Source organism: Nyctereutes procyonoides, unplaced genomic scaffold, assembly GCF_905146905.1.
Source record: "Nyctereutes procyonoides isolate TBG_1078 unplaced genomic scaffold, NYPRO_anot_genome, whole genome shotgun sequence".
Taxonomy (NCBI): Eukaryota; Metazoa; Chordata; class Mammalia; order Carnivora; family Canidae; genus Nyctereutes; species Nyctereutes procyonoides.
Window position 1 is genome coordinate 24,870,692 of NW_026575133.1, and position 25,314 is coordinate 24,896,005.

The following is a 25,314-nucleotide window of genomic DNA, read 5'->3' on the forward strand; positions in this document are numbered from 1 at the left end:
TCAGTAGATACAGTTAGAGGAAACACCATCTCCCCCAACAAGGTGGTGAAAAAGTACTTAAGAGGAGGTGAGGTGCCAGTCATGGTGCCAACATCCTTCAATGGTGGCCAACATCTCCTTCTCTCCAGCTCATCAGACCCCAATGTTGCCCTGGAGACTCTTATTCCCCAAACCTTCCCAAACTACTCACAACTTACCCAGGCCTAACAGCCTCTGCCCCTTCGCCCCCTCCTTCCCAACCACTCTCCCCCCAAGCAAGAATCCTTCAGCCTTAGAAGAAAGAGGAGAGAGTGAACAGACCTGGTATTTTCATTAGCAGATGGTAAGGGGAGAGGAAAAGGCCAGGAACTCCCACATATTAGTACTTTTGCCCCATCGGGTTGCAATGGAATGTACTTTCCTTCCCTGGATATGTTTAAAGATCTATGTAGACAGCCTGGGTGTGGGTCCCCCACTGCACCCCCAGGTGGACCACACTGCCTGACTCCAGCAGATACCGGGTACCAAGGGGTCGTTAGTAGGGTCACCCCATGGACGCATGCTGACATCCTCTTTCCTGTGGCTTCAGGAGGAAGTAGCTCCTGCGGAGGGGTGATGTCCGGTCCCTCCGGCTCCTTTTCCAGCCCGCTGTACCCAGAAAGCTACCCCACGGACGTCCAGTGTGTTTGGGAGATTCACGTGGAGAAAAAGTTTCGCATTGAACTCCTGATTCCAACTCTGAAGTAAGAAAACAACTTGTTAAGAGGAGAGTCTTTCTAAATAAGAATGGTGGTTTGTGGAATCAGAATAAAGTTGTTTTTTTTTTTAAGCAGGAAACATTTGGGGGTGGGGGTGGGGGACAAAAGAACACAAAATGCTTCCCAATCTGAAGGTCAAATTAATTCTGTCGTGCTCTCCAATGAGTTACTGCTAGTTCGGAGAACTGAATAAGAGGTTTATTAACTTATTCAACTCAACCTTATTATGATAGCTTTTCTTTTTTTTTTTTTTTTCCTTTTCTAAAAATGTCACCCCAATCCTCCTTGCCAGCTTTGCCTTTGTTTGGGTCTCGATACTTAGCCACTTAGATTTTCTTTTTCCTTTATCTAAATTTTAAACAAACAGGAGGGGGCTTTCCAGGCGCACACATAAGCCACCTCCTCCAGCCCAGGCCCTGGGTCCTCCCAATGTTGCCTGTAAGTGAACGGAGCCAGGGGACGCATGGCCTCATCGAGGGCACGTACGGAATACATTTCTCTAAGGCACTGATGTTTTTCTATCTCCATGGCATGAAATAACAGCTGGCATTTTTTAAGTGTTTTAAGTGTTTTTTAAGTGTTGGCTCCGCTCTTTGTATCCAGGCTCTGCTCTATGTATTTTATCTGCTTTGTTCTAGTCCAGCATTGGTACAACCCTAAGATATATATATATGCCCTTGTCATCTCCCCTAGAGGTGAGGAACCTGAGGCTCAGAGAGGTTAGCTAACTTGCCCCAGGTTAACCAGCGAGACCTGTCTGATGTCAAAGCTCCAGCTCTTCTCCAACATGTGATTCTGTGGGAAGACTCTGCAAAAAGCCCTTCTTGCTATGCAGGACACACATCATGTTGCAAACACAGCAACGCTGTGAAACGCTACACACACACTGAATTACTGCTCGGTCCATGGAATCAGGCATGCCTTATGCCAGAGTATCCTAGAAACATGTTGTCCATGTTGACTAAAGCCCTAAGGACACAGAGAGCCCACAAGGAAGTGAGAACCTTGAACCCACCCCTCCAAAGTCCATCCTCTTATAGGTAATCTGTTCTTCTAAAATGAGCCTCACGTACATCCCTCGTGAGTGGCCGCAAAGTGCAGATACTCTCTGTGCTGATGTTTTTATTTTAAAGTCGAGTTTTTTCTCCCCAAGAATTTGAGTATGGAGAATGGTGTGAAATACAGAGGTAGGAAAATCTGGCCGTGATGCTGATTACATGCTGATCATCAGGGTGTTGGTCTGGTAAGAATTCACCTGCGGTGAACACTAGCATTTCTAATGTTCCATTGTAGATGGTGATTTGGCCAGAGCTTTAGTGATTTTTAAATTTCTGTTACTAAATGGTAACCATAAGCCTCCCACAATCCTCAGACAAAATAAGACTTCTATAATAAGGCATCTATAAAAGTCAACTGATGCTTTATGTATCAATATGCAGTTTAAAGTAAATCCAAATATTTAATCCTATGATTGTCATGCTTTTTAAAGTTTTAAGATCTAGGAAGTTTGAAGCCATCACTAACCCTCCACTTCGATGCCCCCAGCCTGGAGGATATCCTTGGATGCCCTTATGACTCCATTGAAATCTTCGACGGCCCCAGGATTGCCTCGCTGTCCATGGGGAAGTTCTGTGCCTCGGTAGCTGTGATATTTTTCTCCTCTTCAGACATCATGACTGTGGTGTTCCGAAGTGATTCTATGATCACCAACACTGGCTTTTATGCTCGATTCAATGTAATTCCACAGGGTGAAGGAGAGCCAGGTAGGAAGTTTCAACTAGGTTTTTGGTCCTCAAAAGACAGAGCAGTTTCCTAACTTGAGCGACTCCCCTGTTTGCCAAGGCCTGGGATTCGGTTTTTAAAACACCCCATAAGTGGCCCCATAAGCCTTGCTGTGTAGCTATTAGATTTTCCCACTAAAAGCGCCACATGGGCAATTGAAACAAGGCAATGATGTGCAGTTGAAATGACAAGATGACTTGGGGGTCGGTAGTGGTAGTGCCTGGGAAGACAGGGCCTGGAGGTTGGAAGAGGATGGCTAGGTGGAGAGGGTGCTCCTGTAGATTGAGCAGGAATGGAAGCCTTGCTTAGGGGACATGTGATGGATGACAATGAAGGCAGAGAGAATAGCAAATACAAAGGCTCTTGGGGACATGCTAGAGAAACAGAAACACAGGTGACCATGGCAGAGCTTGTGCACTCGGCAAGGGAAGGTCTCCAGGAGACAGCACGCCATTCCAGCTGGCTGCCAACCATTGGCCCAGAAATAGCCAACCCCATTGGGCTTTATGAAGTCACAGACACCCTGTTGGCTCAAGTGCCTTCAGGGGATTAAATCTACACTTACCCAAGTCATGTCCAAAAACACAGTTGGGGACCCTTCCCCCCAGGATCCCAGATCCCAGTATTGTGTCATAGACTCCACATAGCAAGACCTGCAGAAGCCAGGGTGTGCAGGTGCTGAGCACTGTGTTTTGTAGTCACACTCGCACATAGTCGTCACCCCTCTGGGATTGCCCTCGGAGATGCATGCTGCTCGAGTCCCCATTTCAGATGAGCAAACTGAGGCCTAGGGATACTAAGCAACTTGCCAATGGTTACACAACTAGAGAGCAGTAGAGCTGGATTCAAACCCTCCTCCGTCTCGCCCTTCTGCCTATAAGCCCCATTACTGAATCAAGACAGCCTGACCCTTGGTTCTCGCACTTACCTGCCTTGGCCACAAAGACAGGAGCTGGAAATCCTTCCTACTTAAAATTTCCCAAGCCCCAAAATAAAACCCTGCTCTATTTAGAAAATGGACCGGAGCTGCGGCTGGTGGGTGGATCTGGACGGTGCTCAGGACGCGTGGAGGTCCTCCACCAGGGGGCCTGGGGCACCGTGTGTGATGACCTCTGGGACCTGAACGAAGCCCAGGTGGTGTGCCGACAGCTGGGGTGCGGACGGGCCATTGCAGCCCCTGGAAAGGCCCACTTCGGCCCGGGGTCTGGAAGCATCCTCCTGGATAACATTCAGTGTTCGGGAAGCGAAAACCACCTTGGCCAGTGCCCCAGCTCCGGCTGGTCGGACCATAACTGTGGCCACCATGAGGACGCAGGTGTCATCTGCTCAGGTAAGCCTCTCCTCCCATGGCAGGTTCTTTCTCACCTTTCGACCGGCAGCATTTGAGTGATGGGTGGAGGAGGTGCCCAGAGCAGGGCCAGGGAAGCTGAGGACAGACGGTGGCCCGACATGAGTGTCCCCTCAGCCAGGCTGACAAAAAATGCTGACAGCCTGACTCCACCTTAAAGAAATGCACGCCAGAGCCACGCACTTGCCAGGTCCTTTATACTCTGCAATCTCTCCGAGGTCTGAGCTACTTTTCCAGAATCTAACATGCCCTTGTTCTAGGCTATGTGACACGAAGCTTACCTGCTTGAGACCTGCCCACATGAGGAAGCCACCACCTGTCCTCATAAAATGTAACTTAGATTTCCTAAATTTACCTTTCTTTTTTTAATTCATGCAGATGCTGGGGCCTGGACTCCAGATGTGACCCCTGCATCCCCAGGTAAGTCCAACACTGTGAACCTCCAATATCTCTGCAGAGTGAATAAGAAATGTAATCTGTCTTGACCTAGACACTGGTGGACAGTGACCTAGACTATGATAACCCAGGGAGCTTTGAAATCCCTGATGCCCCGGCTGCACCCAGACCAGTCACACCAGAATCTCTGGGTTCACACCAAGTCATCGGTAATACTTAAGACCTCTTGTGTGATCCCAGCATGCAGCAAGTAGACAGCGGCTCGGACAGTAAGCTAAGAGCCGCATTTCCCCAATGAGATGGCATCCAAAACTCCCCTCTGGAGAGTGGAGCAAGGAAAGGCAGGAGGGGGAAGGGGGAAGAAGTCCCATCACCATGACTGAGAAGAGGGTCAGGATGGAGAGGAGAGAACGTAGGAAGGTTTGCCTACTGGGAACATGGGTTGGAAAATGAAAGTGTGGGAGAAAACACAGATGTGTCAACGCCATACTCTCCCAGTGGGTCAAGAACAGGCTGAGCGTGAGAAGTGAAGCCATTTGGGGCTACCCTGGAGGGGCCTTCTGACTTTGCCAACAAAGCAAGAATAGAGACAGGGTACATGTTGTTCTGGTAACCTACCCAGAGTCAGTGTGTCAGTGACCTCCAAATTCAGGGCTCCAGTGATATCTGAGCACATGTGGTCCTGCCTCCTGCAGCTGCCTACCTACCTCTCCAGGACAGGCTCTCAGCTGCCCACTGGTACCCTGGGCCCCACCCAGCCTCCTCCCAACCCTGCACGGTGACTACCTCCACCCTCTGCCTTCAGTGGGGGACTGGGTGTGGAGAAGGTCAAGGCTGAGGGGCACCCTGTAGTGCTTGGGGGCTGGGCAAGGTGGCTAGCAGCCTGTCCTTACCCGGGGCTGGCACCGCCGTGGCACATTTGGAGGGACACTTGGTGGGGACCTCTTGCCCACTTCGGTCCAGATCCCAAGGGCATCCCAGGTAGAAGTCACCACCTCCTGCAGGCTGCCCACCTGGTGTGGGATGCAGAAGTGAAAGGGCAATTGATTTCCCCACCTCTGACTGAGACCCCACATTTTCATTTTGCACTGGGGACCACAAAGCATGCAGCAGCCCTGGAGGGGAAGCAGAGCCCACAGAACCGTTTCTCAGGGACCGTCAAGGAGCTGCCTCCCTTCGGTGCCCTCTGGCCTTTCTTTCCTTCCCCAGTGAGGAGTCTCCCCTCGCCTGGAGCCAGAGAGGAGGAAGGAGTAGGGAGGACACGGCTTTCAGTCCATCAGACGGCTCTGTGCCACATCCACTTGCGATCTAGAGCTGCAAACTTCCGAAGACTTTTCTTTCTTTTCTCTCTGCTACCATATTCCTCTTCTGAGGCAGGGATGCATAGCTGACTAAGAGAACGCATCAGGGAATAAAAGACATTATAGGGGAAAATGAAACCCTTTACGTCCAGGGAGTATCCACCCATAGGTGAACCACTTCTCGATAAAGCATTATAGATGGGTGGGGACACACACACACAAAATAAGGCATTGGCCACTCAATCCTCTAAGGGAAACACTGCATATCAAACATTTTAACAAAAAGGAATAGCTTCTTTTTTAAAAGATTTGTTTGTTTATTTGGCGGGGATGGGGAGAGAGTGCAAGCGAGTGGAGGGGCACAGGGAGAGAGGATCTCAAGCAAACTCCGCACTGAATGCAGAGCCAGACCTGGGCTCAATCTCGCAGAAACCAAAGGCAAAAGGACACAGGAAAGGAGGAACCTCCCCACTGAGACCCGTTGACTTCAGTGGAACACTTGTCCCACCTGTTTTTCCCCGCCCAGGCTCTCACAGGTCTGGTTTTCGTCCTTGTGCCCTTCAGCACGTTCTGCAGTGGCATGCTCGTAAACCCGGTGACATTTCTGGGGGCGATGCCTCGTGACTGATCCATCTCAGGACAGGCCTGGCGTCGGCAGACCCCAACACAGAAAAGAAAAGAAGTCACGTAGCTGTGCATAGTCTGAGATTTCTGGGTGAATCACTGAGGGAAGGGGAGAGACCACACCCCACATTAGGAGGGAAAAAAGAAATGAGTGAGCTCACACCATGTCTCAAGACTCGAGTGTAGGAACAGATTCACTCATTTGTATGTAAATATACGATGCTTTGGTCGTGCGAGCTCTTTCCTGATTTTCTTTGGTTTTGGTTTTTGCAGCTCCCATCCCTCAAGGGCCTACGCCACCACAAGGTAACTCTCTTTCATTGAAAGTATGACCTGGAAAGGATGGAATCACTGGTAATTCATGAAAGCAGAATCGAAGTCACTGCCCTGGCTGCCTGAGGGGAAAAAATAGGTGGGATGGAGCCCTCATAGATGGATGGACTGTCTACATCTGAATTGAGCTGGTTTGCATGACAGGAAGCTGGGCAGAGCATTAGTGAGATATCTGCTGGACACCCCACAGCTGCCACGACATGGCCCATCCCGTTTCCAGTCTCACCTACAACCTTAGGGTCCTGCCCTGGTACCAGTCACACATCTTTTCTTCCCCCTCATTCCCTCTAAGGGTGCAATCACACACCAGCCAAGCTACAACTATGTCCACACTACTATGATCCCTTCCAATTCTGTGATTCCCTGTTTTTTTTATTATTATTTTTTATTTATGATAGTCACACACACAGAGAGAGAGAGAGGCAGAGACACAGGCAGAGGGAGAAGCAGGCAGAGGGAGAAGCAGGCTCCATGCACCGGGAGCCCGACGTGGGATTCGATCCCAGGTCTCCAGGATCACGCCCTGCGCCAAAGGCAGGCGCCAAACCACTGCGCCACCCAGGGATCCCTGTGATTCCCTGTTGAGCTTGGTGGAATTCTGGATTCTACTCCTGGGAACATGCAAGGTGCATGCCTGCAGAAGCCAACCAGTGGTCTCTTGTCTACCCACAGGAGGAAGTAACTCTTGTGGGGGAGTACTTTCAGGCCTCCTGGGCTCCTTCTCCAGTCCTTGGTATCCAACGAACTACCCCACTGATGTGGAGTGTGTCTGGGTGATGCATGTGGCTGAGAAGTTCCACATAGAACTAGTGATCCCAAGCCTGAAGTAAGCACCTTTGCCTTTTTCTACTTCAAAGGCCAGACTGGACTTAAATCCACCTCCTGAAGGAGGGGTCCTTTCCACGAATCTGGTCAACTTGACAGCTATAACCAAAATATCATAAACTGGGTAGCTAATAAAGAACAGAGAGTTATTTCACAGTCTTGGAGGCTGTCCAAGATCAATATAAAGTCCAAGATCAATATTCAGTGCCTGTTGTGGGCCCGCTTCCCGGCTCATAGATGGTCATATTTTTACCATAGCCTCACCTGGTAGAAGAGACAAGGGGGCTTTTGCAGGACTCTTTGCAAGGCCACTGATCCCATCGTGAAGGTTCTGCCCTCATGACCTAATCACTTCCCAAAGACCCCACCTCCTAATACCATCCCATTGGGGGTTAGGTTTCAACATACGAATTTTGAGAGGACACAAACTTTCAGCCCACAGCACTGTGTGACACATCCTTTCACATTTTAGGTGAAAACTAGTCTGGTCATCTGAGGTTAAGAGACTTATAATCATTGAGCTCGACTTCCTATGCAGTTAGAGAATAATGCAAATACTCCATGAGCATCCCTGACACCGGGCCACCGAGGGGGCCTCAGCTGGGGTCACACACACAATGACCTCACCCCTCCACTCTCAGCCACCTCCATCCAGGACACTGCTTCTTCCCTGGGCTGAACCCAACCTGGTTCTTCCTCATTCTCATTTTCTCATCTCCATTCTTCCCTCTGATGCTACAGAAAACAAATCTGCTTCCTTTTCCCTCCAAGAATGTCTCTCATGCCCCAACTAAGAGTTTTCTTCCACAGATTTAACAGCCACTATTCATTCATTCCTACTTCTTTCTCTACTCATACCCATTTTTAAAGGACCTTATTTTAATGCATATTTATGCATGTATATATATACATATTCATATACATATATGTATACCTGAATCACTTTTTTTATAGCCTTCTTTTTTTTTAAAGATTTTATTTATTTATTCATGAGAGACAGAGAGAGAGAGGCAGCGACACAGGCAGAGGGAGAAGCAGGCTCCATGCAGGGAGCCCGTTGTGGGATTCGATCCTGGGACTCCAGGATCACACCCTGGGCTGAAGGCAGGCACCAAACCACTGAACCACCCAGAGATTCCCCCTGAGTCACTTTTTAATGAAACTATTGCTTTTCCTGATAATGTTTAACCTGGTTTCATCTTTCTACACTGAGTCCCATCTGGATCATTCTCTCCTCCTGCCATTGTACACCACCTCTTCCCATCTGTGTTCGTCAGCCTCAGTAGTCAAGGAGCTGAATGGTTAAGTGCTGTCTTCAAAGGGGAAATGGGTCGGCAATGGAGAGAGGGATGGATCCTATTAGTTTTACCTGGTGGTCAAAATTCCTTTCAAATGGGGAGAAATAAACTAATACCACAGAGTATTGTATACTGTGAGCAAAAGGTAATTTTCATTCATTCATTCCGCACCCATGCATTCATTGTAAGGAATGTGAGCAGATTCGGTACGATATATTCGAATCTATGTAATTCACAATTCTATGATCCGGGGGCACAGAGTCTCATTTTATCACTTCTGGGAAATAGTTGCTCCAAACACTGTAGTGATCCACTCTCCCTGCATTCTCTAGGTTACTATCCCAACATAGATGTCCTACTATAATTTCAGAATATACAAAGACAGATCTCTGTCCTCATGGAGTTTACACTCTAGGTGGAGAGGCAAATAGTACCTGAATAAACCAATAACCAGTAACTCAATGGACAATTTCAATTAGTGATAAGTTGATATGTGCTATGAAGAAAAATATGCACATATGGTAACAGGATAGAGAACAGAGGGGGTGAGGACAGCATTTGGTAGGATGATCAGGGACAGCTTCTCTGACATCCAGATTGGAACCAGGCAGTTTGGGGTATGGAGGGAAGTGTCCTACTCAGCAGACTCTGGGAGCTTTGACAGCAGGCATCATTTCCCACTGACCCAGGTCCCATTGAGTGTTTTACTCAATGAGACCCTAGTGGATGTCTGCTCCCACCCCAGGAGTGGCAGAGTTTGAATAAAGAGTCAGAGGACATTCAGGACACACTTGAGGTAAAGAGAAAGATGGTAGGAAAGATGGAAAGTCAAGATACCAGATGGGGGCCCTGAAGTCGGCAGCTAAGACACAGAGAAAGGCTAACTGACCTGGGCCAGTGTCCATAGGGAAAGACAGGAAGGAAAATTCAAGCTATAGGTAAGGGGTCAAGTCCACTAGTGGGACGTGTGGTTGGAAGGCAACAGCAGGGATGATTGCAATTTCTGGCTGGTTATGATGCAAATGATGATTTTACTTAAGGCATTTCTGCAGATTTCCTTGGGGAGATTTACTGTGCCTTTACCTCCTTAGATTAGAGGACATCTATGGGTGCCCTTATGACTTTATTGAAGTGTTCGATGGATGGCAAGTTGCCTCACTCTCCGTGGGCAGATTTTGTGCTGGGACAGAGCTCACATTCCTCTCCTCTTCAAACATCATGACCGTGGTGTTCAGAAGTGATGCTATGATCACCAACACAGGGTTTTATGCTCTGTACAATGCCATTCAGCAAGATAAAAGAGAGAATGGTAGGTATCCTGATAGGTACCTTGGAGGGAAATTACACCTAATTTGTGTCCTTCCCCTTTAAGGGCGGAGATGGTTTCTAAATCTGACCTGTGGAGTCTGCTGTCATTAATGACATCCTGAATGACATCCACTCTGACACTAGCAGCCTCTGGCTGACCCGTCACTTGGCTCTGCCATTTGTCATCATTTTTTACCACTGAAACATCCTGGCTAAAGCAAAAGATGCTGAATCTCATATCTTACGTTGACTGTGTCTATAGACAGATGACCCGAATGAGGGTCTTCCTTTTCCAGAGGAAGGGAGGATGCAGTGGGCGATCCTTCTACAACAAACCTACCTCAAACTGCAACTACCAGCCCACCGGATCCCAGCTGAATTCCATACAAAAACAATCCAGAACATATATACAGACCTCTTAGGTTCTACAGCAGGACATTGGGAACATTCTAGGGCTCTCAATGAATTATGCTTAGGGTGACCATGCAATTTATCCTCCAATCAGGATGTTTTTGAGAGTTTAAAAGGAACTCTAAAATAATTAACAGATAGATGTGATTTACAACTATTGTAAAACAGGACTATTCCAGGTAAATTGGACATAAGGCCACCTGACCTAGAGTTCGATAGCCTAACATGGAAAAAAATGTGCCCTCGTGCCAGGCATCCTGTAACTGCAGAAGGTCCTATGGTTTTGGAGACAGCACCACAGCTCAGAAGCCCCTGTTTTCCTGTCCCCCAGGTGCGTCCCTGAGACTGGTGAATGGCAGTCACAGGTGTGAGGGCCGGGTGGAAGTCCTCTACAACAGTACCTGGGGCACGGTGTGCGATGACAACTGGGACATGACAGATGCCAAGGTAGTATGCCAGCAGCTCGGCTGTGGTGAGGCCTTATCAGCCCCAGGTCAAAGCTACTTTGATGGAGGCACTGGCCACATCATGCTGGATGATGTTCAGTGTAAAGGGAATGAAGCCAAGGTGTGGCAATGCACACACAACGGATGGTTCTCCCACAACTGTGGGCACCACAAGGATGCCAGTGTCATCTGCTCAGGTGAGCCCCCATAGGGCACAGCACACATCAGAGCAAGTCTCACCCATTAGCAGACCCTGGAAAGGGAGAAGTCAATGCCAGCAGACAGTGACTCAGAAAGGAATCCAGGGCTTCTAGCCATCTTTTTAAGTCAGTTTGTTTAAGAGCTGGTTTTCCTTCTGTAAAATGTTTAAAGATCCCCATCACCATTAAAACTTGTGATAATTAGAGGATTTGTATTGTCAGACATCCCATTCCTGGATAGATATGCCATGGTGTTGGGGACAATCCACTCTCCCCCACAGAACAACGGTAACTGACTTCCAAAGAGTGCTTAACGTGTTCCAGGCTCGATGCAAAAACCAGTGCATTCATACTCTCATTTGATCTTCACAATCTCTAATAAGAGAGATTATTACATTCTCATCTTATTCATGAGGACACAGAAGCATATCCAAGATCACACACCGTGTGATCCATATTCTAAGTATCACCTCCAAAGTACCGTATAAAAGTCTGAGTTTGAATTAGTTACTAAAGGCTCCTCCAGCCCCATTACTGACCAAAAGTAAATAAATACCATATTTTTTATTTGCCTTCAATTTTAGTATTTCCAGCAATTAGATAAAAAGCAGATAAGCAGAGTGTGCCCCCTCACCTAGGAGGCCCTGATGTAGGCTGCCAATCTTTAACCAACATTGATGGGTTTTGATGCTACACTCCCAACTGCCCATAAAGAATGTGTTTGATCCTTTAAAAAAATATAAAAATAAAGAACACCTGATTTTCTTTTGTGAATCACATGACCATCTTCCTCATTCTTTCTTTTGGTCTTTGAGTAGGTGTTGATGGCAGTCTGAAAGTAGAACCAACAGGTATGGTTGCTTTTCCATACATTTCAACTGCTTAGCTGACCTCTGAGTGATATATGTGATCCTGGCTCCTCATTAATACTGTAATCAGGGCACAGCTAGTTGACTGCATAAACCTTCTCTTGCTAATGAACAAGAATGACACATCCCATTAGTGTTGACATATCGGTGGGGCTGGGAGCCTGCAGAGGGCAGGGAGAGAGCTGGAGGGTAGAGTTCAGGTTCACCAGAAACATAGTATCTGGGTTCCAGGGGTGCCATGAGTCAGCACGTGCCACGACAGAGGGCTAGCTGCTTGCAGGGATGATCATGCCACAGATGCTGCAGAGAGCAAGGAGATGGGAACCCCAGGTCAGCCCTGAATGAGTTGTATCGAACTACTCCTAGCCACACACTCAGTGTGCAGTCCTCCCAACTCTTAAGGAGCCACTCATCAATGTCCAGTAGGGTACAGAGAAGTCACAGCTTTGAGTGTTACTGTTTTTTAGTATTTTAGAGGAGTATCCTGGATAAAAGTCCTTGCTCACAGTATTGTTTTTCCTCTGTGTGTTTTCACAGACTCAACTGGTGACAACGCAGCTACAGGTATGTCAGCTTCACTTAAACCCTTCATGTGGTTTTATATTTGCCTGATTTTCACTGTTAATGCTTCCAGCAGCTAGATGGATGCTCCCTTCCTTTTATACTTAAGAAACTGAAGCACAGAGGAGACTGTAACTTAAATGTCACACCAAATGCAGGATTTCAGCCATAAAATGGATGCTTTACATGCCATTGGTGCTGACTTTAGCTGGGATTTGTATATAATACAAGGGATCTTTCATCATGAGTGGTTTTATACCCAGCCAGTGTGACATGGACTGAGAAAGGACACTCAGGCTTGCAATGTCCTTGTATCTTTTCATTAAAACATATGCTCAGACCTCCCTGTGCATATGGGTCCAGAAGCCCTGTCAACCATATGTCACTGTCATTTCTCCTGTAAGCTTGATGGGATAGGTGTAATAGTCTTATCTGACAAAGAACAGCATCAGAAACCCAGAGGAGACCCCCAAAGCCAGCCTCATTACCAGGCAAAGCACCCCTGGAATAAATCTCCCTCACTACCACTCCCTGTGCCCTCTGACCCCTCTGAAGACACAAGCATAGGTCAGCACTTCTCTCTGACAAGGTTTTTTGGCTGTTTCTTGCAGATGAAAACTTCCATTGTGGCGGCCTGCTCACAAATAATTCAGGCTCCTTCTCCAGTCCTTGGTATCCTAAAAAATACCCTATAAATGTGGTGTGCACCTGGGACATACACGTGGATCCCAGGGCTCATATCAAGCTCACATTTGAAGTGGTGAAGTGAGTAGCTGTTTCCCACGTTGCTCAGTTATAGGCACAGTGACCCTGCTCACTCCCCTACCCCCACCAATAAACAAATGAATAAACAAATCAATCAGACCCACCTTCCATAGTTAGTTCTCAAAAGTGAGGAAGGCCTTGGAGGCCTGTTCAGTAACGATCAAAATTTTGAAGGCAAAAGTCTTAATGCAGCTATTCTAGTTCCAGAAAATCAGTCTACTGATAAAGTCTTGTGCACAAGGGATGATGATAGCACTCTTTTTTTTTTAAGATTTTAAAAAAATATTTTATTTATTTTTTCATGAGTGATGGAGGAGGTGGGGCAGACACACAGGCAGGGAGAGAAGCAGGTCCCATGCAGGGAGCCTGATGTGGGACTCGATCCCGGGACTCCAGGATCATGTCCTGAGCTGAAGGCAGGTGCTAAACCACTGAATCGCCCAGGGATCCCCAAAGGCAGTACTCTTATAGGAGCACTAGATTGGAAACCATCTAAGTGTCCATCAGTAGGGGGCCAGTTAAACAGGATTGGGCCCATCACACACCTATGGGGGATTGCCTTGGGATGATCTGCAGAAAAAGCCTCAGACAACAGGCCAACAGCTGTCATCTGTGCTTAGACTCGATCTGGAAAGAAATAAACCATTTATAGTGACTGTTTCTAAGAAGCTTCTGTAAAGCAAGAGGGATTAATTAGGGGTAAGAGAAAACTTCACTTTTCACCAAATACCTGTCAATACAATTTGAATTCCGTTCTTTGGGTTTATCATGCATGTTCAGGAAATGCGATTAAATGGAAACTTTATAAATTGAAAGATTTTTATAAACAGGAAGATACGTACTGCATGTCAGCAGGGTCCTATTTCCCTCTGAGCTGTGTGAGAAGATGGAAGTTTCAGGTGGCTCTTCCAGAACCTTCCCTTCCTGAACCAATCTGTACAGTGCTTGGTGGAGGGGAAACCCCAGCAGATGGCATCTGAATGATATCATTTACTTCACAGGTTGGAGAACTTCTACAGCTGTCCATACGACTTCATTGAAATCTTTGACGGCCCGCAGAATGAATCCTTTTCTCTGGGCAAGTTCTGTTCTGGCACAACCCCAGTATTCACCTCCTCCTCAAATCGCTTGACAGTGGTCTTCCACAGCGATGCTATCGTCACCAACATGGGCTTTTATGCATCCTACAAGTCTTTTGTGCAAGACGAGAACAATACCGGTAGGTCCTTTGGCCATTTTGGCACCAGCCCTGCCTGGTGATGATGGCAATGGTGGGTGGCCAACTATGACCCCCAGGGTGCCAGGGATTGAAAGGGGCCACCCCATTCCTTCACTTACCCCTGAGATCTGACTGGAGGAAGTGATTGAACACTCAACACGGCTGTGGAGCAGCACATCCATGCACATCTTCTGATACTACAGCTTGTCACACAGCACCCAAGAGGGGTCTCAGGTTAGGGTTAGGGTTAGGGTTAGGGTTCCTGATGTTGTCTCTGAGCCTGTTTCATTCAAAACACATCTGTAGTCTCTTTACCCCTGCTTCCAAATATTGCCCACCCAGAGTGGCCACTACCAGGGTCAGCATGCCTGGGGCTGCCCACCTCAACCCAGGGCTCTCAGAGGTCTCCTTTTGCCTATGTAAGCAGACAATCCTGTGTGGGGGAAAGGCTTGTAAAAACAGCCCTCAAAAAGTCACATTGTTGTGAGAGATGGAGCCCAAAGCACCCTTGGCAGCCCACTTTAACCCTCGGTGGCTCCCCATGTCAGACAGGAGAGCCCTCGAAAGCTGGTCAACTCCCAGGAAATGCCCAGGTCCTTTCTCGAAGGCAGGGACAAAGGGAAGGGGTGCCCAGAACATGACCCAGGCGTGCCTGCCTTTTCCAGATGTGGCCCTCAGGCTGGCCGGCGGCAGCCACCAGTGTGAGGGCCGCGTGGAGCTGCACTACAACGGCACCTGGGGGACAGTGTGTGACGACAGCTGGGACCTGCGTGATGCCCAGGTGGTGTGCCGGCAGCTGTCCTGTGGCTGGGCGGTGTCGGCCCCCGGCAGGGCACATTTCCACCAAGGCCTGGGCCCCATTGCCCTGGACGACGTGCAGTGTGTCGGCACGGAAGCCACGCTGTGGCAGTGCCTGCACAGTGGCTGGTTCTCCCACAACTGTGGCCACCACGAAGATGCCAGCGTCATCTGCTCAGGTGGGTCTGATTCTGACACAAGCGGGTGGGCGACATGGCATTGCCGACTGCTCAGAGCAGGAGGGGATCCTCAGCTCTGGCCACTCGATCCCCTTGCATGGTTTCTACCCACCTACCACCCACACCGAACTCTCCCTAATACTTCCTTTTAGGTGGCCTCTTCTTCTTTCATGTACATGAAATCATTTTACAAGGAAGTTCCATATCCCGCCACACACGGACAGGCGGGATCGCTTACCATAAACAGGCAATCCATACCAATAGACCCAGTGGCAATAAAACAATGTTAAAATGTTAAAAAAAAATTAAACAACTATCTAATCTGATCAATTTATGCCTGTTGCATATCTGAAAATATCCTTAACCAGAATGGAACTCAATTTAAAATTTTGAATTATCATGCTATACAAATATGTAAGTCTTAAAATAGAAGATGCGCCATCTCAAATTATCTCACATCCCACCAGCGATGAGTCATGCCTCTGGGAAATGTCTCTTTGGTTCATCCCACCTGTTGGCCAGTTGACAGAGAGATGGCTCTTAAAGTCACAGAGCTGGGAGCCCAGGTCCCAACCCAGGGCTGCTGTTCTTTCAGTTTTATCCCAGTTGAGTTTCTGCAAATAAATTCAGTACTTAGAGTGAAAAGCCCCCAATTATCTCTGCATCCTTCTGGGTTTGCCTGGGGAGAGCCAAAGTGGTTTATCAACTAGACCAGGCCACAATGACCAGAGGATGAAAGAGCAAGTAGTGTAGGGGTACTGGAAGCTTCTGAGAGACAAAGAGAGAAGTCAAGGGGCAGAGTCAGTGTTGAAGTAAAGTAGGAGCTGAAGTCAAATGCTAAGTATGACATCTGAGGACAGGGCTGGAGGCCTAAGGAGCATATAGTTCTGTGCTTTGCGAACTGATGTTTACTCTGGGAGGCAAGACCCACATACACAGGAAGAATTACAAAACCAAACTGACTGGAAAGACAGGCACTCCACATAAGGCAACCATCACTGTGGCCACAGCTTGGGGAGGGGGCACGGGTGGGAAAGACATTGGGACGTCCAGCAGCTGGACGGGAATGAACAAGGTGACCCAGGACATCTGGTGGTTGTAATCATGGCAACTCAGGGCCATTCTCACGGGTCCAGATTGGGGGCAGTTTCTCCCCAGAACAACACATGGACCTTTCCATTTCAAATAGGCAGATCAACCTCTTGGGCTTGAGAAGAATGAAAGGACATGACCTACGCTCACTTTTTGATTTATGTCTCTCCTAGCCTCCCTGCCTTCCTCAGCACCATCATCTGCTACGAGTTACCCAACTTCAGGTAATTTCGGTTGTTCTTGATTGAGGAACTGTAACTTCTCTTGGCAAAGTCACCCTAGATAATAGGGCAATGGTTTAGGGGCCCAATGCCCTGGATCTGTCATCCTGGCTTCATTATTTATGAACTGTGGGATCTCGAATAAATCTCTGAACGACCTTGTATCCCGAGTTCCTCCTGTAGCTAAGGAGGAGGAGGAGGATAATAGCATTTGCCTCCTAAATCCGTGTGGAGACTCGGTGCTCTCTCCGTGTAGCATGGCTGGAGCAGTGCCTGATGTGTGGGCACATGATCTAGGGGCAGCAGGCTCCTTCCACGCACCGCCAGGATTCATCTCTGTATGTCCTGCTTTCTACCTGACAGCATTACAAAGAATGAAGGAACAGAATGCATGACTTGGTCTTTGTGACTCTGTGACCGGCTCACTAGTTGTCACACTGTAAATTAGGTCAGCAGCCCGTCTGTGGCAGAGTCTTTAAGAGTAAAATGCAATATGCAGAGGAGTTAGGAAAAAGAAATGACCTCAAACCTTCAAAGGAAGCACCAGGGTAGGTTATACTGAACAGCAGTGACCCCCAAATGCTTGGGGATGCTTTGTTTAACATCTATCTGCTTAAAAAACAAAAACGATCAACCCCTGTGCTCTGATTTTCTGGAGTGTGCATCAGCTGCCTCTCCTCTGGGTACGCGCACCACCTGACCGATGGAAGGTGCGCCCCTACCCAGCAAGGACCATGGAAGGGAATCAACCTAGAATCAGAAACTGTACATGACCCACAAGGCTGAGGGCCCACCACCAGTTCACTGAGAGGTAAACATGTTTGACACTTGAGATGTTGTATCCTGGTCTTCTTTTGTGTTTCCCTCTATTCTCAGCATCTTTCCTGAAGAAGCCGACAGAGGTGCCCACATCAGCAGGTAAGTTCTTCCCCCGTCCTCCGCTGCCTTCCCTGACTCGTGCTTTAGTTCAGAAACACTCCAGTGTGACTGCTGTGGGCAAAAGCATCCCGGCTGGAAACGTTCCTCCGCAGCCTCAGGCAAGTGCGCAGGTGGAGGCTGCTGGAGGGAGGACTGAGGATGCCTGGGTCCTCCTAGAAAATCTGTGGTTGGAGAGTGAGTGACAAGAAGCTTCAAGATGCAAGAATGGCTTCTGGGGACTGGTCTGGAGGGCTGAGGGTGGCCCACTCACTCCAGATCTCCCCCTTCCCTGCCAACTCCCACCATGAGTTGTCCTTGGCTGTGTTCTGAGCATACCCGGTCTCTGTTCCCTTCTGCAACACCGCCCTTCCACCGTGAGGGGCAGCCTGGAATGTCCGCACATGGGTGGTGGCACCTGATAGATGGGAGCCATTGTTATTGTCAGTTGATCAATGTGTGCAAGGGCACACAGAGAATATTACACACACACACACACACACACACACACACGAATTGGTATGTGTATGTTAGCGTCTCATGAAAAATTCAGCAAAGACTTCACAAGACACAGTAGAAGAGTAGAAGCAGCTGTATACAGTGAGGCGGGTCTGAGCCAGCGGCTAAGGACCAAAAACCATCTGTTAAGCAACTGCAACCTTTGGAAACCCAGTAACACTCAAGGCAAAAATAAATGAGTGAACAAAGTGGAGAGGAGAGTAGATTTGTTATCACTGATCATCAGTGGACAATTTCCAAGAAGTGCTGGCCCCGCTGGCAGCCTTTCGGATGAGCCTTGACGGAGGTCCACCAAGTTCTGGGCCTGCAGCTGATGAATGGGTCAAGCAGGCGTGAAGGCCGAGTGGAAGTCTACTACGCTGACACCTGGGGCACGGTGTGTGAGGACAGCTGGTCCCTAGAGGATGCCCACGAGGTCTGCAGACAGCACGCTGTGTCCTGGCTGTGTCCGCCCTTCTAGAAGCCAGCTTCGGCCCTGTTTCAGGCAATATCATTCCCGGACAATGTCAACTGCCCCGGAAGCGAGTCCTCCCTGGGGCAGTGCCCTCCCAGAGGCCGGCTCACACAACTGGGACCGCTACCAAGACGCTGGTGTCATCTGCTCAGGTGGGCACAGGTCCCCTCCGGGCCGGTCATGGAGCTGCCTGGGCCAAGCCTAGAAATTTGCAGATGGAGTTTGGAAACGTCTTCACGCCTTAAGCTTCTCCATGTCCAGGACTGATGATTTCTGTTCTGACTCTGAAAAAGTTGCCAGCTGCTTAAGGTATGGGAGGGCCCCATTCAACCCGAGTGACTGTAAAGGTTAATCCATTGCAAACTAGAGAAAGTAGTGGTACTTAATCTCCTCAACTTGTCGGAAGATTAAACGCGGTACTCCTCCTCATACAGCACTTAGTCAAGCCAAGGACGCACGATGAATGCACAACATGTTAACTCTTTTGTTGGTGGTGGCATTTTAGTTACTAAGGCAAATTCTTTCAGAATCACTATCTCGGAGTTTTGGGCCTGGCTGTACAAAGCCAGAGGGGACAGCCCCAGATGTGTAAGCACAAATGTTTACACCACCTCGTTGAGTGGCATTTAAACTGAGACAACGATCTTTGAACCATTCAACTGCCCTCATTTCTATTATTTTTTTTAAGATTTTATTTATTTGTTCACTTATTTTAGAGAGAGAGAGAGAAAGAGAAAGAGAGCAGAGGGGAGGGGCATAGGGAGAGGGAGAGAGAGAATCTCAAGCAGGCTCCATGCTCAGTGTAGACACGGGGCTTGATCTCACGACCCTGAGATCACGATCTGAGCCAAGAACAGGTGTTGGATGCTTCACAGGCTGCGCCACACAAGGGCCCCAGCTCATTTCTATTATTAAACCACCCTCATGTTTCCTTTATCTCTGCAGATTCTTCAACTGCTGGACATCCAGGTATCTGTGAGTTCACATCCATTTTATCTGCTGATTGGTGACGAGCCACCCAGTGCAAGGGTCCCCACACTAGGTCTCTCTCCCTACACTTCACTTTCCCTGACAATGCCCTTAGCTCCCAACCTTTCCCAGAAGGTGAAGTCCCAGAGCTCTTTCCCATTCCCAAGGGGCCCTACTCTGTCCCCAGAGGGAAAGCTGTTCTAGGTTTTAACGGGTTTGATGGCATCTTTCCCATAAATGAGACCTGCATGTCAACAGGACTGAGACGCCAGCTCCTGACCCAAAGGGTTGGCTGATGCAACAGAGGTTGTGGCAAGCCAGAGAAGGCAGGAGGCTCTGAGGGCAGGTGGGCCTGGTGGTAGACATTTCTAGGCCCCACCTGCAACCCCACCTAGGCCCTGGATGCTGCTGCTGCTGAACTCTGTGGTTCTGAGAAGCTCCCTGGGCCAAAGGGGCCATACCTTCACAATCCCAACATCCCCTTTATTTCTTTTATTGTCTTACTCTTCACCAGAATAATATGTACACATGTATGAGCTACCATCAAATTTTAAGTACTAACTATTCGATTAGAGATTGGACAGAATTGTTTAAGGGCAAACAAACTCATGCATGTGAGGTAGAGGGTGGTGAGACAATTATGCAATCGCATCATTGGTTTGGAATGTACTCAGGATGACTGTTTTCTTTTTACAGATGCTTCAGCTCCTGGGGAACAGCCACATGTTTTCCAACCAATAGGTATCTTTTCCATTTTTACATTTTGTGACTTCTTTTCTTAGGCTGGCCTTTGCGGCCAACAGAAATGTAGCCAACATAATTTTCCTGGCCCTGGTGATGTCAGGAATAAAAATTGTGCTCATCGGAGGCAAGCTGGTGATGTGCTGGGCCGTCCCCGTGTGGGGACTTTTTCAAGGAGAGCCAGGCGCCCACACCCCCTCAGTGGCATCACTGAAAGGCCTATAGGAAGGCCCTGACCCACACAGTGCTCTTGGTGGCCCTTCTATAAGGGGATCCCATGAACCAGCCCAATCTCTGGGGCTCAGAATCTGCTTTTGGCTGAGGGGAAAGTTCCAGTCCATCAGCATCTTAGCTTCTTGGAGGAGCAACACTCCTCTTCCCCTGCTCAGTTTTCCAGCCCCAACCTCTTCCCTCGTCCTCCAACAAATACTCCATCCTTTTTAAAATTCAAGTAAGGTGAAATTAATTTCGTTCTGAAAAGTCTATAACATTTTTCGAGAGACCTGGGTAAGAAATGTGAAGTCTAAACTCCAGGCATTCCGCTGAACCTGTTTTGAATTTTGAGAGAAGCCACATGACAAAGGACACCCCAAACAGGAAGAAAGCAGAAACTTGTTTTCAAGTGTGTCTTCTACAAAGCCACCATGTGGCCAGAATCCCCATAAAGAAATGGCCCAGTGAGTGAAAAACACTATAGAGTGTGAGCTAAATTTCAGAAGCAAGAAAGAGCCATGTGGTCTCCTCTGCATGTATCATCTCCCTGTGGACACAGGCTGCCTGGGCAGAGGGCAGCAAGCTGCAGACTGGGGTACAATTCTCTAACTGGAAATAGTGTCTCATTTGAGAGTCGAGGGAACCTTCTCAAGCCTCCTGCCCTTGGCTCCTACAGACCTGCTGGTGGTGCAGTGGGCAGCCAGGAGGAGCAGGTGTGAGGACTGCGTGGAGATCCTCTACAGCAGTACCTGGTGTGTGACCCCCTCTGGGGCCTGCTCGCTGCATGGGTGGTGTGCTGGCACCTGGGCTGCGGAATGGCCCTGGTGGCCCAAGAGGCAGTCTGTTTGGTGGCAGCTCAGGCCCCATCTTCCTGGATGATGTGCGTTGCCCGGACAACAAGAGCAGCCTGGGCAGTGCCACCACCTTGGCCTGTTGGTGCATAACTGTAGATGCAACAAGGATGCTGGGCCGTCTGCCCAGATACCTGACCTTTCCCCAAGACATGGTTCTCTCCCCAAGCAGCAGAGTCAGATCTGCCAGAGGGCCAACCCTGGAAGGCTTGGCGTCCGAAGTCATGAAAATAACTTGTCCCATTTGCCTGGAATATATTCCCAGATGTAGCACTGGAAGTCCCATGTCATGGGAACCCCCTCAGGTTCAGCTAACCCAGGACATCGGTCACAGTAGCCTCAAGTGTGCCTGATACCACAGCTTGTTCCCTGGGCCCTAAGAAGAGAAGGGATCCTATGAGCAAAAACATGCCTGGCAAGCAGGAAGCTATGCCCCTGCTCAAGACAACTTTTAATTTCTAGGAATGATTTTTGTGTGACAATCTCATAAGTTTCTCATGAAGGTATTTCTCAGCTCTCCTGATTTGCTGATTGCCCGAGTAGGGATTTTTCTTGCCATTAGGGATGATTTCATGCAACCTCTTAAAAAAGCCGAATGAACATTTAAAAACCCTGCTTGGTTACCTTTTGCTACTAAACAATGTACGCAGCGAATATCCGTGACTCCCACCCCACGGCCCAGAGCCACCCCCCCTCAGAGGGTTGGGGGGAACAAGGTCCCCAGACAGGTGAAGATGCAGAGGAGGTGAGAGTATTTCTATCCTACCCTTTTGTTGGGTAGTTTTGATTTTTAGCCCATAAAGTGAGCGTTTGGTGCTGCAAATGAGTCGTGGTATCTCTCGATGAGAGCTCTGAGTCAAAAATGGCATCAGGTGCTCATCTGTCCTATTTTGTAGCTTCAGATCTGATCGGAGTGGCTATCGATGGATCCTCCCTGGAAGAGGTCAGATAGATGCTTCAGATTAGTGTCCATAAGCCAGAATCTCACCAGCGGAGGGAAAGATGGTCTTAGAAATGCAGTTGCCTTTGCCAGGCCTGCCGGCACCAGCACACTGGCACAGAGTGGGTTCATGTGCCCACTCAGCTGGTGTGTGGGAGCATTTTGCAGATGGGCACCTGCGCTAACGTGAATGCTTTGGGTTTTCTCTTTCAGCTACTGAAGCCGTCCCGGATCCAGCAGAAACAACTCCTACAGTCGGTAATCCTTTTACTGCTTCTTTCGGGGCTTGCTAACTATTGACGCTCTAGGGGGCTCCCTGAGGCTACAGTCAGGCTTCGGGGGAGAGGCTGTGGGCAGAGCTGGCCCCTGGTCTAGTCTCTGCCTCTAAAATTTGTCTAATTGTGAATCTGGCCCAGTGTACGAGTTTGGCCTAAAGAAAATAGTGAAAAGTTGAATCTGAAATCTTCCCATGCTGCTGCTTAGCCATTTAATGACCCAGTTCTAAAATCAATATCTATCCTTATCCTTGCAATTATCCTATTTCAGATGCAAAGATGGGAATTCGGAAACACAGTATCTGAAATCAGAGCTAAGCTGGAAAAACCAGTTGCTTCATTTGTAATCTCTAATTTGACTTTTCCCTATGGGGCTTGGGAAAAGAAGTGAGAGATGGTATAGAGTACTGGACTTCGGGGTTTGTGGTGGTAAAAACTGCAGGAAAGTCCTATTAAGAATTACTTGCCGAAATAAGGGGGGGTAGGGGGACGTGGAAATTAAAGTGAGAAAGCTCGGGTCCCATCGGGGTCCTCCAAACACCTGCTTAAGATCCATTCTCAACCTTGGTTCCGGGGGGCCTCTGGGTCCTTCTTGCCTCTCTTAATTTGCTGATATACCCAATGCTTGAACCTACACTCATAAGTTCACTTTAGAGCTCTCAGTCTCTGGCCTCTTCAAGGATTTACCAGATCCCCCGTTATCCACCTACTGGGGTAATCGCTCTTCCCAGTCCTTGGCTTAAAATTATGTCTTGAGCCTTAAAGCTGCCTTTGTGGTGCTGCTTGGGGGAGGTCCATGAACAAAACCCAGTCCTTCTCACCTGGACTCTTTGTGAAAGCATCGACCCTATTACCTTGGGGCCTCAGGGGTATGAGATGGTTTCCTTTTCTCCTTTTCTTAATTCAGCCCACGTGTGCACTATCTCAGGCCGCCAAACAACCAGAATTGCAAAAGCAAATCAGACAAAATGAAAATACCCACTTTATAATATCTTTCATTTTATGGAGCAAAGACAAAACTAATAGGATTCAGTGAATTCATCTATTTATTTAACAGATATTTCTTGAGCCCTTTCCCTGCAGCGAGCACAACTCCACATGAAGATGTAGAAGTGAGCCCAGCAGGCAAAAATCCTGCCCTCATTGGGCTTCCTTACCAGGGGGCAGTTCAGGATCATTTATGTGTTTCCACCACAATAGGTTGTTCACGAAAGTAAATCAATATTGAATCAAGAGTTGTAATAGGCTTGATTATGTTAAGGAGCCACTCTCCTTTCGTATTCAGACCTCGGTGCTGCAGTATAACTAGTATAACTAGTTAGATCAATGAAAATGAGCAGTGTTGGAAACCTAAGGTCAGAATTAGGAAGGTTTCTATACTTCAAAACCCTAAGAAATATTTACTCTGCAGAGCATCAGACAAGCAGCCTTCCTGACCCACGCAGGGAGATTATACTGTCCTGGGAACCAACAGACAATTCTCACGTCCATCTTTGTGCAGCCCTATCTCCAACTCAATCTCATCCAAGAGCCTTTCTTATTTGTAATTTCACATTTCAGAAGTCATTTTTGTGTCTAATTTTAGTATATCTGAGGCATAATTGCTTCAAGTAAAAAGATATCTTCTAAATTTTCCATTCGTGGGTGGGATTTTTGTTTGGAGTTTATCTGATTTCAGTTTTGGCTTTGTTTTACAATTTCAGCATCAGCCTCGGAAGAGACCACTTCGCCTGGTAATTTTATTTTCATTCTTGCTTTAGACAAGTCACAGATGGCTGGATGGCTTTGCATATGGTTAGGGTTAAAGTTTATACATCACCAGAAACTAAATATCAAGCTCACATCAAACTAACACAAGGTACTCACACATTCACTGAATGCTTAGTAACTAGGGCAGATAGTGCTCGCATCCCTTCCATATGGAGGACACTGTGATGCCCACCGAGCGCTCTTGACCATTGGTGCACCTGCAGACCTCTGAAATCAAGTTATAGTGACATAAGCGTCCTTCAGAGTCACACGCTTGGGAATTCAATGAGTTCATTCTTTTAACAGCGCAGGACTTCAGGCATCATGGGCAAAGCTATCCCTGTAATCTGCATTGTCAGAAAATAATAGAGTTCCGCATCTCTGTGTGTGCTTCACAATACAGTACACCACCCCGGTCATGTGCAAATTTTTAAAAATAATTTGCGTGACTAAATAAGTTGGGGAAATACCACATCCCTCCCTTGAAGATTCACAGTCTGTTAGCCCATTAAAGTCTCAACAAATCCTATAGTAAAGGGTCTTTTTTTTTTTTAACACTTGGCTGGACCCAATACTTCTCAAATTTCTTTGACCACTGAAACCTTTGGAGTAGAAATGCAGCATCACAGAATTTGGAGCCCAAGAATCTTGGCTTATGTTCTGACTCTAGCCTTAACCAACTGGACGATAGTGAGCAAGTCCTCTTAACTTCCAGAGCCTCCTTTCTTCCTTCTTCTGGAGAACAGGAGGAGGAAGCTTGTCTTGGAGATTGGATGGCATACACTGGTGCAAGAACACAGTGGTGGGAACTTGGTAGTCACACTACTAAGCATGTGTGCACTACCATCTGCTGAGTCTGACCTGGCTCTCTAATTTAAGCAGCACATGTGTCTTTATAAACTTCCCTCTTGGGGGCCCTGAGGATCATTCTAGGGCTTGAGTTAATCAATATATGACTAAGTAAGTTGGAGAAAT

The 25,314-nt window shown here is 48.0% G+C and overlaps 1 protein-coding gene across 6 annotated transcripts in view; it reads left to right on the plus strand.

Moving 5' to 3' along the window:
• The window catches only part of LOC129523439 (deleted in malignant brain tumors 1 protein-like), a 66,163-nt gene that overhangs the window by 22,738 nt on the left and 18,111 nt on the right, over positions 1-25,314 (plus strand). For 5 of the 6 annotated variants that reach the window (XM_055346367.1, XM_055346370.1, XM_055346372.1 and 2 more), the window contains 19 exons: positions 569-722; positions 2,283-2,500; positions 3,532-3,849; positions 4,246-4,287; positions 6,462-6,494; positions 7,194-7,347; positions 9,736-9,953; positions 10,695-11,006; positions 11,828-11,860; positions 12,416-12,442; positions 13,051-13,204; positions 14,206-14,423; positions 15,089-15,400; positions 16,666-16,716; positions 17,590-17,631; positions 19,547-19,576; positions 20,267-20,311; positions 22,529-22,573; positions 24,294-24,323. In XM_055346367.1, the coding sequence (XP_055202342.1) occupies positions 569-722; positions 2,283-2,500; positions 3,532-3,849; positions 4,246-4,287; positions 6,462-6,494; positions 7,194-7,347; positions 9,736-9,953; positions 10,695-11,006; positions 11,828-11,860; positions 12,416-12,442; positions 13,051-13,204; positions 14,206-14,423; positions 15,089-15,400; positions 16,666-16,716; positions 17,590-17,631; positions 19,547-19,576; positions 20,267-20,311; positions 22,529-22,573; positions 24,294-24,323 (2,436 nt within the window). The remainder of the gene's footprint in view (positions 1-568; positions 723-2,282; positions 2,501-3,531; positions 3,850-4,245; positions 4,288-6,461; positions 6,495-7,193; positions 7,348-9,735; positions 9,954-10,694; positions 11,007-11,827; positions 11,861-12,415; positions 12,443-13,050; positions 13,205-14,205; positions 14,424-15,088; positions 15,401-16,665; positions 16,717-17,589; positions 17,632-19,546; positions 19,577-20,266; positions 20,312-22,528; positions 22,574-24,293; positions 24,324-25,314) is intronic. The other variant, XM_055346368.1, reaches the window with a different exon arrangement.